The 14,953-nt window shown below is 35.8% G+C and overlaps 1 protein-coding gene across 2 annotated transcripts in view; it reads right to left on the bottom strand.

Moving 5' to 3' along the window:
• The window catches only part of LOC121380183 (ras GTPase-activating protein-binding protein 2-like), a 38,768-nt gene extending 28,929 nt beyond the window's left edge, over positions 1–9,839 (bottom strand). For both annotated transcript variants that reach the window (XM_041508991.1, XM_041508992.1), the window contains exons 1-2: positions 9,684–9,839; positions 4,599–4,719 (exon numbers count right to left, since the gene is read on the bottom strand). In XM_041508991.1, coding sequence (XP_041364925.1) covers positions 4,599–4,693 — 95 coding nt within the window. In that variant the 5' untranslated portion in view covers positions 4,694–4,719; positions 9,684–9,839. The remainder of the gene's footprint in view (positions 1–4,598; positions 4,720–9,683) is intronic.
• Between the last annotated feature and the right edge of the window lie 5,114 nt (positions 9,840–14,953).

Genomic DNA, 14,953 nt, shown 5'->3' with positions numbered 1-14,953 from the left:
CGTGACGTAGGCATTGTTGTGCTTCAGAATACTAACTTTCAAAATTATTTCAAGCAATTGGGACATGGGGATTCCCATGGTATTTATCGATATAAAACCTGCTTTTTCACTCCATTTGATAAAAACGTGATCCAAGTGTGTTACAGGTTTGTAGATTAACCAAATTATAATTTATTTTCGCTGGATGGAACTAGGATGTGTGGCTTTAATCCAGGATTAAAAATCATGAGTCACAAAAAAGTCCCTTTTTTCTTACCACACTGAAGCCCCTGGTAGAATGAAACTGCCAATGGTATATCTGCATCCCCTGTCCTTACTTATGAAAAAGATACCAACAGGACTCTCTTTTTTAAATACAATATTAGGCATAGATATCTAACAAGAGTCACAAAAAAGAGATAGAGTAACACGAGTCACAATGTTTTTACTGAATGTTATGGATTTCTTTTAATTTTTCTAATCACGATAGCATTTAAATTAGTTTCAGAGATTTACCAAAGAGGTCAGTGCTATAATTTTTTACAGAATCCATCTCACTTCCCGTTTGTTTATGAAACCAAATGCTCATTAAGCAGAAACAAAAGATTTTTATCCAACATCATCCATGAACTCCAAATTAAGCAAAATAATACTGTAATTCATACTTAGTAACCATGTAAACGAAGTTAACTGGAAGAAATGGAAAACAATGGGGCTGTACATGTACCAGAACAGACAAGCCTGCATACATGCCAATTTAACTTAGGGTCATTCTGTGCCAACTTAACCAGAGGTTCCTGGGTCACCATCTCCAAATTTTATAAAAATTTTTACCCATTTATACTTCCATATAAATAATGGACGCATGCAAACATTTAGGGCCAAAATCTAATTGTTTTGAAATTATGGTTGATCAAATGCAGGGCCGTTTGTCCCATTTTTTACTTTTGCTAATGTCATGTGATTTCGGACACCTTTTGAATGCTAATAACTTAATTCATTATAAAGATATCAAGCTGCAATTTGCTATATTAGCTAATTCATACCTGGATAATCTATAATTGTACTCATTTTGTACATATCTGTCATAGTTTCTGACCTGGAGACCCTTAAAATTTAGGGTTTTTTTTATAATTCAGAAATGATATTTTTTATATTTTGGGGGACTATTACTCCCTTATTATTTATCACAGATACAAGCTGTTATTTGAATTGAAGTATATACCTATAGATGTTTCTTAATGAGAGAGCTTATATGAATCTAATGTTTTATTAATGTGTAGTTAGGGTCCAAAGTTAGAAGAAAAACTAAATTGTGAAAAATATACCTGCATACCAGGGTTGGTTTGACCACGTGGGCAATTACCCAGCCCCATGAGCTTTCAACACGAGTACCTCATGTGCATGTTATATATCTACCAAGTTTTGATAGTTAAATGAACTTACATTTATAACCCCTGTACAAGAGCTCGTGAAATTGTCAAGTGATTTTGGAGGCTTTTTGGATGCTAGAAACGTTTTCAATTATAAAGATATCAAGTTGCAATTTGCTGTATTAGCTAATTCATACCTATAATCTATAATTGTACTCATTTTGTACATATCTGTCAGTTTCTGATCAGGAAACCATTAAAGTTTAGTTTTTTATCATTCGGAAATGGTATTTTGAAATATTCTGGGGAACTATTACGTCCTGACTATCAAAGATACAAACTGTTATTTTATTTGAAATATATACCTATAGATGTTTCTTTATAAGAAAGCTTATGTGAATCAAACAAAATATTAATGTTTAGTTACCAGGGGCAGTTTGACCACGTAGGCAATTACTGAGCCCCATGAGCTTTTAACATGAGTAACTCATGTGCATTTGTTATATATGTACCAAGTTTTGACTTTGCGAGTCAACAACTTGATAGTTAAATGAACTTTAAAAAAACAAAAAACATACAAGAGCTCGTGAACAAAGTAAACATTTGTATTAGTGCACAAAAACTGCACTTTTTAATTTATAAAATCAAAATGTATCCAGAAAGATCTAAAAAATACTGGTAATTATTCCCTAGCGACGAGTTGTTGAGGTGATATAGTCTTAATGTACACACATACTTGTTTGTATACATGTATGTATCGTACAACACCACCACTATCAATTTCATTTCTCATCTAATTTTCATATTTCACCTATAGGAACTTTTAATATGAATTTACTTTATGCATACTATGTATACCTATATGTACCAAATTTTTACTTTTAATTTGTGACTGGACTCACCGATAGGTAAATGGACTTACGATTCTAGCCCCTATCCTAAGAGTGAGAAAAAACAAACAAGCAATTTATTTCAGAGTGCTCACAAAAAATGGCACTTTCCATTCCAAATTATACAACTTTCAAAGAACTAATCACATCTTAGTCATATATTTTCATATTCAGTTTCATTTTTAATGCGATATACTGTATTTTGTAAATTATAGTAATTTTTGTTAATCCAAATGTCATCCTGGCGAGACCATTTTAAGATCTCCTTTATACATTGTTATATTTTATGTAGATGAACTGCTTAAAGCTCATACTAGTTTAGTTCCCCTTTAAGAAAGTGGTTGCAGTATATACCCTTGGAAATTGCAAAAAAATAAAATCATTACACTTCCAATCAAGATGTACATACATGTAAACAAGTGGTTTGGAGGGGGGGGGGGGGGGGGGATGTGTGTGTGTCTAGACTGGCTTTCTGACATCCAGGGCCCAAGCTATTATGGGCTGGTGGAAAATAGTGAAAGCCTATGTCCTAAAATGCAATTTCTTGCATTCTACAAGTAGAATTCATCACAACTAATGCAGGTACATGCATATTAAAATAATAAATATAACTGCAAGTGGTAATAACCGATTCCCAAGCTGTAATAGCTGTATGTTATTAAGACATTTATATTTATTTAATTATAGCAATAATTACCCCCCCCCCCCCCCCCCCACCACCACCACCATCAAATCCCACATATACCTATTACTCAAGACATATTTGTTATTTAATTACAGCAATAATTACACCCCACCCCCAACATGCATATACTGTCACCTAACTAACTACCAAATTTCAATCAAATCGGCACAGAACTTAATTTACAAAAAACAATATGGAGCCTGGTCGGGCTGCTTGTGCTCTCATGCACTTGCCAAGCGTGGGCAGGCCGCAGTCCCTTCTCCCCCACCTCCACACCCTTTCCTGCGTAAGTCGTCATCTGTACCCATGACAGCTTGTAACAAAGTTTGTTTTGCTTAATGACACCATTGGAGCACACTGATTAATAAATCATCGGCTATAGGATATCAAACATTTGGTAAATTCTGACTCGTAATCATCAGAGGAAACCCGCTACATTTTTCCTAATGCACCAAGGGATCTTTTATGACTGGAAAGCACATAACATGGCAGACTATTTTTCACATGATATAATAAAGCAGTAAATGATTAATCGTAATATATAAATTAAATTTCTGTCACGTTCATAATAGATTTAAAGATACAAACTGCACAAATATGTGCAATTTTCATTTCATTATCTGAAACAGGCAAGGGTCAACATTAGAAATCCCTATTCCTCCGAAAGTAGGCATCGGATTAATTCAATATTTTAACACTTTTTTGTAAATAGGCAGTAGAAATTACATCTGCAATTTCAAGATATTTCACCTGTCAGATTCACAGAAACTGCCATACAAACAGAAATTATACATAATTCTCGATAAAGGCCAATATACATCACCTATACACTCAATTATATTAATACAATCAAATTTCAACTAAATAGGCTCAGAACTTTTCTTACAAGATGACAACAGAGGAGACAATAATAATAATCCCAGCAAAAACAATAGGTTCTCAGCCTGCAAAAACAACAGGTTGCCAGCCTTGGCAACCTAATAATAATAAGCTCTGAGCAGGGATAGGTTTGGGAATGGGGTGCTGACCCTCAACCCACCCGTCAACATAATCATGTTGTTCATTTTTCAAATACCCTTTTATAATGTATTTCTTTTAATTTAGATGAACCAGTTGCCAAAGACGAATGTTGTATTTTAAAATATGCTCTTGTCAGTTTTTATGATTTGCAAATGTTGCATCAGTTACTTTCAGTATTACGTTTATAACCCTTTTTTTTTTAAAGTTAAAAAATACCATGTAGAAAACTTGTTTTATTGTGCTTGTAATCAGAGATTACTTGTGCACTACACATTTCTGTATGTACCTGAAAACACGATGTTTCAAATTTAGAGTTCAAAAATATGTCAAATACATACATGTGACTTTTTGTGTTGCGTCAGTTACCCACACTTCATTTGTGATTATAGTTGCTCTAAGATTGTATGCAATGAAATATTCTTTTGACACGACTTAGGTATGACATATTTATTGCAATATTTTTAAGAAATTAATTGAATGCCTTTAAAGAAATAAAATAAGAAAAAAAGATAATTAAGAAGTTAATATATGTCTGAATGTTGCATCAGTTACCGTGGAATTGCCCAGTAATAACATGAAATCACAAAATCTGTTATGCCTACATTTTCATTGACAATTTTCTTACACAAGTTACTAATAATTCATCATTACCTATGCAAATGGATAGGAGCCTCATGAAGCAGGGTGTAATACTGCCTCACAAACTCACGGCCGACACATTGTGCACTTGGAGTTTCCATGACCATGACGTATCTCTAGTGTAGGTGGCAACCTGAAAAAAAATATATGTATGGTGAAAACAGGATCCGATATTAACGGAGGGTCAATCATTTTAATGTAATACTGGCCCAAGCAGGCCACTCAGTCCTTAAATATTCGGCTTCATAACAGGGCTTATCATGTACATTGACAAATATATCTCAACGACAGCAATTGCCGTCAGTGCCGTTGTTAGGTTCGAGCCCTGAAATGGCTTAGCCAAAATTTTAGCCACTTCCACATTTTATTAGCCATTTTTTTGTAAAAGTTAGCCAAGGGCTAATCTGGTTACACCTCTGAAACTTGTATATGTTTTAGTTAACATGTGGGAGATTAAATTACAAGAAAGGTAATTTCAAGGTCACATGATCCACACGGTCAATTTCAAGGTCATAACAAAGGTCAAACGGTCAGTGTATCCCAACATTCTCCAATCTGAACAATAATGGCAGATTTGGAATCCATGTCAAATTGCCTTTCCAACAATACCAATTTTGTGAAGATTGGCCCAGTAGTTCCTGAGATATGAGGGTTCAAAGGTTGGCGGCCACGCCCATTTTGGCAGAAAATCTCAAAATTTGGGGGGCCAAATCTCCCACACCACTGATCCGATTGGCCTAAAATTTGGAATTCAGTGCTGTGGGATCCCAATCAATAAGTATACCAAGTTTCATAAAAATCTGAGACAGTCGGGTTTTAAATATCTGTTTTTTGGGGTGATTTGACACGGAATGACCCAATAGGTAATTATGGAAAGTTAGATATATATGCATATAATTTGACACGACTATTATATTTCTTACATATTGTGATATGTTGGTGTTCATCTTCAATTACATTGCAGTGGTCACATAAACGTTCTTCCACTGGAGTGAAGGGTTTTTTTGTATGGCGCCCAGTCTCTTATTTTTAATTTGTGGTCACTGAGAAGTAATTTAGTCAAAGCTTTACGGTATAGTGTAATAAATATGGCTCTAGTTGAATATTGTGTTTATATAATTTGTACTTTTGCATCTTATTACTGGATCCATCTAATATATATATATATATATACTGAACAAAATAAGAAACTTCCGCTAAATTTGCTTGAACATAACGTGATGAAATCAAACCGGGGGAATAAATGTTATATATGTGTTTAAAGAGTGTTCCATGGTGCATCGTTTGGTGCAAAAATCATGGCCATAAGTTAACAGAAACCGGGAGAAATTTTGACCAAGTGTGGTAGGGGTTTTTAAAAAAAAAAACCCACTTAATAACGGGTATGACCACCTCTTGAATTGACCACTGCAGTGCATCGCAGGAGCATAGAATTGACTAAAGTGTTGATTTCTGCCTGTGGAATATTGTTCCATTCCTGAATGATCGCTTGACGAAGTTCGTTGAAGTTAGCGGGTGGGTTGGGACACCTCAATCGTCTGTCCAGACTATCCCAGACATGCTCGATGGGGTTGAGATCAGGACTTTTAGCGGGCCAGTCATCAATGAAATCAATGTTATTTGTCCTAAGAAAATTTACAGTGTGTCTAACTGTATGAGAGGTGGCATTATCATCGAGATGTTGGCGTTGTTATGGAACAGAGGAATGACGTGATGGGCGAGAATGTCATCGCGGTAACGTTGAGCATTTAACTTGCCATCAATGACGACTAGTGGTGAACGATAACCATGGGCAATGGCTGCCCAGACCATGACAGAACCCCCACGCACACAAAACGATCTCGTTCAAGAACACAACAGTCAGCATAGCGTTCATTTCTACTACGGTGTAAAGAAAATCTGGATTCATCCGAAAAAAGAACGGTATTCCAGCGTCGCCGTATCCAACGAGTGTGTACACGTGCCCAATTAAGACGATTACGACAAAACGCATCCGACTTAAGGACATCGTGCATGTAAACCGTTCTCCCGCAGACAATTACGAAGTTTTCCCACTGATTCGGTTATTATGAAAGTAAAGTTTGTTTTATTTAATGACGCCACTAGAGCACATTGATTTTTAATCTTATCATCGGCTATTGGACGTCAAACAAATGGTCATTCTGACACTGTTTTTAGAGGAAACCCGATGTCGCCACATAGGCTACTCTTTTTTTATGACAGGCAGCAAGGGATCTTTTATTTGCACTTCCCACAGGCAGGATAGCACAAACCATGGCCTTTGTTGAACCAGTTATGGATCACTGGTCGGTGCAAGTGGTTTACACCTACCCATTGAGCCTTGCGGAGCACTCACTCAGGGTTTGGAGTCAGTATCTGGATTAAAAATCCCATGCCTCGACTGGGATCCGAACCCAGTACCTACCAGCCTGTAGACCGATGGCCTGCCACGACGCCGGTCGGTTATTATGAATCCCAGGTGTGTTAGCAGCAGTAGCAGTGGCAGTTTGGAATCGATTGCGCAAATGCGTGTTCATGATATAGCGGTCTTGATCATGCGGACGTCCACGGCGTGGCAAATCGTTGGTGCTTCCTGTCGTTCGAAATCTTCGCTCGACTAGAACTCCCAACATGCCTTGCAACGTCTTCTGTCGACATGCCAGCATCAAGCATGCCAATTGTCCGTTCGCGTAAATTATTAGGTATTCTTGGCATACTAAAAATGCTACAATGTAAAAAACATTAATCTTTTTACAAATTTTGAAGCGTTTTCGTTCGCTTGACAACAATGTCAGTAAGACAGGTAAAACAAATTGACCGAATACTACACGGGACAAGTCGAACCATGCATGCACGTGCAAATTGAATTTCATGTTGTCGACGATTAACAGTGCAAAAGTAATCGATACAATTCATGAATCCTGATAACACAGCTCAAGGCTAATACTACCTATATAATTTCATTACACAATGAATTCTTTAACACAACAAATACTATATGTACAAATCGGAAGTTTCTTTTTTTGTTCAATATATATATATTTTTTTTTTTTTTTTTTTTTTTTTTTTTTTTTAAGCCAGCAGTAATCTTTATTTTTCAATATATTCATAACTGTTCGATCTCTATCACTGACTTTTCTGTCAGATTAGTGTACTGTTATATGATGGTTATGATGCACCTTTAATTCCACCTTCTGCTGTGACGTATGTGTAAGCATCGTTCTGAGGCTTTGTGACAGGAAATAGTGGAGCTTATTCGATTGTACATGTACAATAGGAAGAAAGATGTCGAAAATCACAACTTTTTTTTTATCGTACTAAAAATCTTAATCTTAATCTTAAAAAAAATTATTTGGGCAATTTCATAAGCATCTCACTTGTAATGGTCACTGCAAACTCTACATCTAACAGATATTAGATCGTTATCGACTGCAACTTCAAAATCGCCATTTTTAAAAAGTTTTCAAAGAAACGGATTCAGACTTTTTTTTCTTTGGAGCAGATGCCATGATGTCAATGTTAAAAAAATTTGTTGGGTTTGATTTGAGCGCAGTGTCTGATTTGGGTTTACTCGAACATTGAGAAGTATGGCGAACACTAAAATCCGAATCGGGTGTCGTGATTATGTTGAAAACTATCTCCAGTAGTTTTATATGAGAAACATTATTATTTGTATCATACATATATATATAAATATATATATATATATGTATGTATAGATTAAAAAAAAAGTAAAAAATTATATCGACATAATAATCCTGGGAAACGAAATTTCGGTTCCGTGGTTTTGCTGACACGCTACTGGTAACTATCGTTACTGTGAAATCCGATGGCCTGTGGTTACCACATGTAAGAAAAGTAAAAAATTTCAACTAACAGTAGTTTCGTTTCCGAACATAAACCAGGCAATGCATTCCGGACTTCTGCGTTTTATTTTCTCGCAATGAATAATTTTGAATTGCATCTATGATCGCACGCACTTGTGTAATTGCAAGCAATTATAGTCATTGGAACAGTGTCCACTAGATGAATTTACTTCCGCATTTCGTTTTCTTGTACGAAATTGCACCGGTGTTCGTGTGGAACTTGTGCAATTGCCATTATAGAAGGGTGAACGAAGGGAGGCAAGTCAACGTACTGGAGTCTGCTGTGTATACAATTCGCTGCAAACACGTGTAACAAATATCCAGGTTTAGGGGTTCTTGCGTGATGATATAATAGTTAGTAGTGGTATTGGGCAAGTACTGGGTAGTATTGGGTAAATTGTTGCACCCAGCTGATAGTGCCACTAAAATTTAGTTCGTTTCATATACTATAGTAGTTTACCACGAAACGAAAATAACTGACCATTTCAATAGCTAAGAAATATCATTTTAGATTTCTTGGTCTAAATGTTGTAATCGAGTGGATGAATTGTCCGAGGTGGGTGGACGAATTGTACGTGGACGAAATGTCCAGAGGACGAACCGTCTGGAAAGCGTTTCAGCCCCGGTTATTGTTGTTTTATTAAATCAAATTATTCAGTCACTGGTGTTTTGTTATTAAATTTTATCTAAGTATTGTAATTTCTTCTGCCTAACATGTACATGAACATGTGAAACTTCCTGACACTGAACTGACTAGGGGATGAAATGTCATGGATTCGTTAGCAATGACAAAGTCGTTTGTAGTGCATAATCATCATATCATAATGCAACATTAGCATTGACAGAATTAATCTCTCTGACCCTTGCAATAATAATAAAATAAAAAATAAAAACACCTGTAAGAAAGTTCACTTGAATGAGACATTTTTTCACTCCATCGAAGTTGGCATGATGATGCATAACAACCGTTCGATCAGATATTCATACAAAATATCTCATACTACTGGATACTTTTAAGTAAAAATAAAAACTGACTATCAAAAATGTTAGTGAAAACAACACACAAAATAAATTAGAGTTGGGCGTATTTTCCAGAACATGATCATCAAAACAAAAGGAAGTTTTTCACACGGAAGATACCAGAAGAAAAAAAAAATCACGTTGGATAACCCCTACTCCAAATAAATGCATTATTTGTCTTTTAAAAGCTACATCCGGGATTCATACTCACCTTTAAAGATGAAAATAGTATTTTTAAGTTAAGAAATTATTTACACATTGAAAAATAAATATGATTATCAACTATATATTCGTTAAAGTTTCAACGTTAGTGGAAAGTGAATTTTCCCCGTAGCACATGCACGATGCGCAGAAGCGGTCTGCGCAATTAAAGCCCGCGTTGCATAAAGTGTAAACCCCACTTCCGCAAAAGAAGTGTTATCGCAAATAGAACCATCTTGGTCTTTTACAATGCATATTAACAGTTTAATTTTACACCTCCATAATAATGTTAAATCATTTGTAATAATAAATAACAGATACACTTAATTAAATGTTGGTTTAAGAAGGAAACAAAAATATAATAGGTTACAAGTTAGGCCTAATATAAATATAAATAAATGAAAGTGAAATGGTGTAGGCCTAGGCCTAAAGTTCATAAAACTGTTCAGTCATCGTTGATCTAGTTTTTGAGAAACACATGAAGTTAAACATAAAAACTTTACTTAAGAGGCGTTATCCGTAGTTTGTTTTGTTTAACTACAAAATAAAAATAAATAAAAAAAGAAAATAAAGAATAACCGGCTACCGGATGTCAAATATTTAGGGGAGACCGGGACTGGTTGTCACATTTTTTTATGTCGTTACATTTTTACAATTTATAAAATCTTATTGTCAACTGATTTTCTTGTAAAGTTGAAGTCGTTTATATATCAGCCATATAGTGTAAAAGTAAATTTTGCCCAGCTTCATTTAAATAGGCCTATAGGATTCGGGCTATTGAAAATATAAAAATTGAGACAACCTGCCCCGTTACGGGATTGGTTATCACAGGTCCTGAGGTTCGTTTTCACTATATGTTTAGGCCCTAATGTATGAAAATACAGTAAAACACAATAAGTTGAAGTTCTTGTGATTGGATATCACAACTCAGTGTTTTAAGACTTTTATTAATTTAAAAATAAAGAATAGTTTCAACAAAATAATTATTGAATATGCCATACTTTAAACAAGAACGATTATAGGCCTACATGAATTTTCAAAAGTATATGCATGTATGTATTTATAAATGTATGAATTTCTATATATTGTATACATGTCGGATTTGACGGGCACAGGGGATAAAAATCTGTTTTGGCCTCCGATTGTCACTCATGCCTTCGCCTTAGGCCGAGGAAAACCGCTACATGTTTCCATTAGTAGCAAGGGATCTTTCATATATCCCATAGACAGGATAGTACATACCACAGTAATTGATATACCATCCTTGGTATGTATGTAAGTATGTATGTATGTATGTATGTATGTATGTATGTATGTATGTATGTATGTATGTATGCGTGTATGTATGCATGTACGTATGCAGGAATGCACATTGCAATTCACCATGCTTTTGCGTTACCGGGGTTGATTGTCACGTGTTATTGTATGTGACAACCAACCCCCAACACCGTGTGACAACCTGCTCTCTCACGACCCATTCACAATAATTACTGTATTGCTCGCATGAGGTGCTTGCGTTGCATGATCGAACCACCTCGGTGGATTCATTCAACTGACTGAGGTTTTCAATTTCCAGCCAGTGCACCACAACTGATCAAAGATCGTGGTATGTGTCTGTGCAAGCCCGTAGCCAGGGGGTTCGTAGGGTTCGAACGAACCCCCCTTTTTCTGAAGTGCTAAAGAACCCCCCTTCAAAAATCCTGGCTACGGGCTTGCACTGTGTGATAGGGCATATTACCAAATGTTTGATATCTAATAGCCGATGATCAATAAATCAATGTGCTCTAGTGGTATCGTTAAACAAAACAAACTTTAACTTAAGCTGTAGCCTTACCGTACGCGCACGTTTGAGAGGAGTTAAGGAGTTCAATTTCAACCCATTTGTAAGGGTAGTCCAGTGGCGTAGGAAGGTGCCAAGGGGGGGGGGGGGGGCACACACACATACACACACATATATATATATATATATATATATATATATATATATATATATATATATATATGGGTTATTGTCAGATAAAGTCCCAAATTCAAGTTTGTACTTTCAAAATAACATTTGGAGCACACATGAATGAATGTATCCCCTGTTACGGTACTAACTTACACGTTACGGCACTGACTTCCGTTACTACATCACTACTGAAATGTTGTCTTTCTTAAAGAAAAAAAGAAGACATTTGGAAAATGAAAGTGCAATACTATGCAAATTAATTCTCGGACCAAACAACAGCAAAATAAATAAACAAACAAATTTATTAGGCAGTTCCATTCGTTTAAAATGTATTTTTAACGCAATTCCCCTAATGGTAAAGCGCTAAGCCTCATGCGCGGTCAGTCTAGAATCGATTCCCGTCGGTGTACTCATTAAGCTATTTCTCGTTCCAGCCAGTGCTCCACAACTAGTGTAACAAAGGCTATGGTATGTACTATCATGTCTGTGGGGTCATGCCTATAAAATATCCCTAGCTAGTCTGTATGTTTTGTGTGCTGGGGTGTTGTTCATTCATTCACACAGGAAAGATCCTTTGCTGCCAACTGGAAAAGGTAACCCTTCGCACGGCGACGGCGGGAGAAAGAAATAAAAAAGAAAAAGAAAATCGATTATCACCAGTTTCATACATTCCAATATCCTCGTCAGCATCAACAATCTGCCTGAATATATCATATGTTAATATGAGCTCCCACTAAAACTACTTCTAAAACGTCCCCAAAATGTTTTATGAAAAATGTTTTAATCAATCCACTAGCTGTTCCCACAAGCCTTTTAATATCGTTTTGAAAGTGTTTTAACGTTCACACTCAATACATTGTTAGTATTAGGTCATATTTGATTCCAAGATGCAAACGCCTTAGTTAAAACACAATAAATACCTAAACCGTTCCAGCCTATCCGCTTTACCTGAAACGGTGTGAAAATTGTCCAGACTCTTTTTGGGTTGAAACGTTCTCACAACGTAATAAAAGCACTGTATAGGAACGACCAAACATTTTTGTCCTTAAAACATTTTCAAAACGGTTCTGAAACGTTTCAAGACGTTGATGGGAAACACCGCTTCAAAATACTGACCGATAAGCACAACTTCAAATGCGTGTTCTAGTTTCAAGCGGTATGCGATGTAGGCACTATTGTGTCATCAGTTTGGTAAATTAGCAGAATTCGCCGTACAAGGTGCCAAAAGTGAAGGCAAACAAAGGTAGACTTCGGTAGATATTCAGAAGTCTACATACTTCACTCTTTTTTTTCTCCATCATCTCTATATTTATTACAATAATATGTCACATGTAACGAAGTCCATGTACCTTTGTAAAACTGCTGTATTTCCCCGCCTCACTTTCTCTTTATCTCGAATGCATACGCATATTTTGCTTGTCACGAGAAAGTTGATGTAGTTGACCTAAATGCTTTAAAAACATCAAAGCATAGTATTCAAAGAAACAGCAGTGAAGCTTGAGTATTTGCTATTCTGTTTGTCGAGATGTTAACTATTTTATTCCGAGAGTTCAGCATTTCCGTTACTGACAAATCACGTGAATTCATGGTGTCTTGAGTCAGTAGCCAGCTGACTAACATTACTATAATTTTTATTGTTTCTCGCAGGTAAATTAATTTCAAAGCCATGAATGTAAACGTTGCCAACTGCCATAGTCACTTAAGCAGTTGATACACTAAAAAAAACAAGAAGAAAAAAAAAGAAAGAAGTAGGCTAGTGTCGGAATAGAATTAAAATGATTTTCGTCAATTATTTCTTTCATATTAAACTGACAAGTAAATATTTTGTAAATATCTATTTAATGCTAGTCTACCTAATTTAGCATTTACTTGTTTGGGCTCTCATTCATGTACAAGGTGGTGTTTACTCTTGAAATTAAAGGGACATTCCTGAGTTTGCTGCATTGTAAGATGGTTCCGACTAATAAAATATTTCTACGATTAAACTTACATATTAAATATATTTTCTTGTTTAGAATATCAATGTCTGTATATTCAATGTGTTTTTGGTCGTCTTAATATTTGTAAAAAGCCCAAACTGGATTTTGTCTTCAAATAATTTCATACGTACGAAAAAAAATATTTGTAGGAAATAAAATGAAAATTAACCTAGTACAAATATTAGAACGATCAGAAACACGTTTAATATACAGCCACTAATATTCTAAACAAGAAAATATATTTAATATGTAAGTTTAATCGTAGAAATATTTTATTAGTTGATAACATCTTAAAACATTGCAAAAAACTCAGGAATGTCCCTTTAAAAGAACATTGTCAGTAAACAGGTAATTTGTGACCTTTATTGGAACAGACTATAACACATTTTGATCGATATGTGTCAGTTTCATTTACCTTAAAGGGACATTCCTGAGTTTGCTGCATTGTAAGATGTTTCCGACTAATAACATATTTCTACGATTAAACTTACATATTAAATATATTTCCTTGCTTAGAATATCAATGTCTGTATAATCAATGTGTTTCTGGTCGTCTTATTATTTATAAGAAGCCCAAACTGGATTTTGTCTTCAAATAATTTCGTACGTACGAAAATATATTTTTTAGGGGTAAGTATTCCAACATCTTCCTCTAGGACAGGGTACTCACCAGAAAATCTGGTATAGTTAAGTAGCTATAAACTTGTTACCGGCCTCGGTGGCGTCGTGGTTAGGCCATCGGTCTACAGGCTGGTAGGTATTGGGTTCGGATCCCAGTCGAGGCATGGGATTTTTAATCCAGATACCGACTCCAAACCCTGAGTGAGTGCTCCGCAAGGCTCAATGGGTAGGTGTAAGCCACTTGCACCGACCAGTGATCCATAACTGGTTCAACAAAGGCCATGGTTTGTGCTATCTTGCCTGTGGGAAGCACAAATAAAAGATCCCTTGCTGCTAATCGGAAAGAGTAGCCCATGTAGTGGCGACAGCGGGTTTCCTCTCAAAATCGGTGTGGTCCTTAACCATATGTCTGACGCCATATAACCGTAAATAAAATGTGTCGAGTGCGTCGTTAAATAAAACATTTTTCTTTCTTTCTTTCTATAAACTTGTTATACACAGGCGTAGGAAGCGGGGGAGCAAGGGGACACGTGCTCCCCCCCCCCCCACTTTTTAGATATTTTGCTTTATATTTGCTTTATAATAGTGTAACAGTGTGTAAATATAAAAGTGTGCCCCCCCCCCCTTTTTTGGTAACTTCCTACGCCACTGCCATACATAGTTTCCTGCCATTTCAAAAACATACTGTATTTAAGATTTTGAGAAGTTCGATTTAATATGTGAAACGGT

This window comes from Gigantopelta aegis, chromosome 8 (genome assembly GCF_016097555.1).
Source record: "Gigantopelta aegis isolate Gae_Host chromosome 8, Gae_host_genome, whole genome shotgun sequence".
NCBI lineage: Eukaryota > Metazoa > Mollusca > Gastropoda > Neomphalida > Peltospiridae > Gigantopelta > Gigantopelta aegis.
This window is presented reverse-complemented; position numbering and strand designations above follow the sequence as displayed.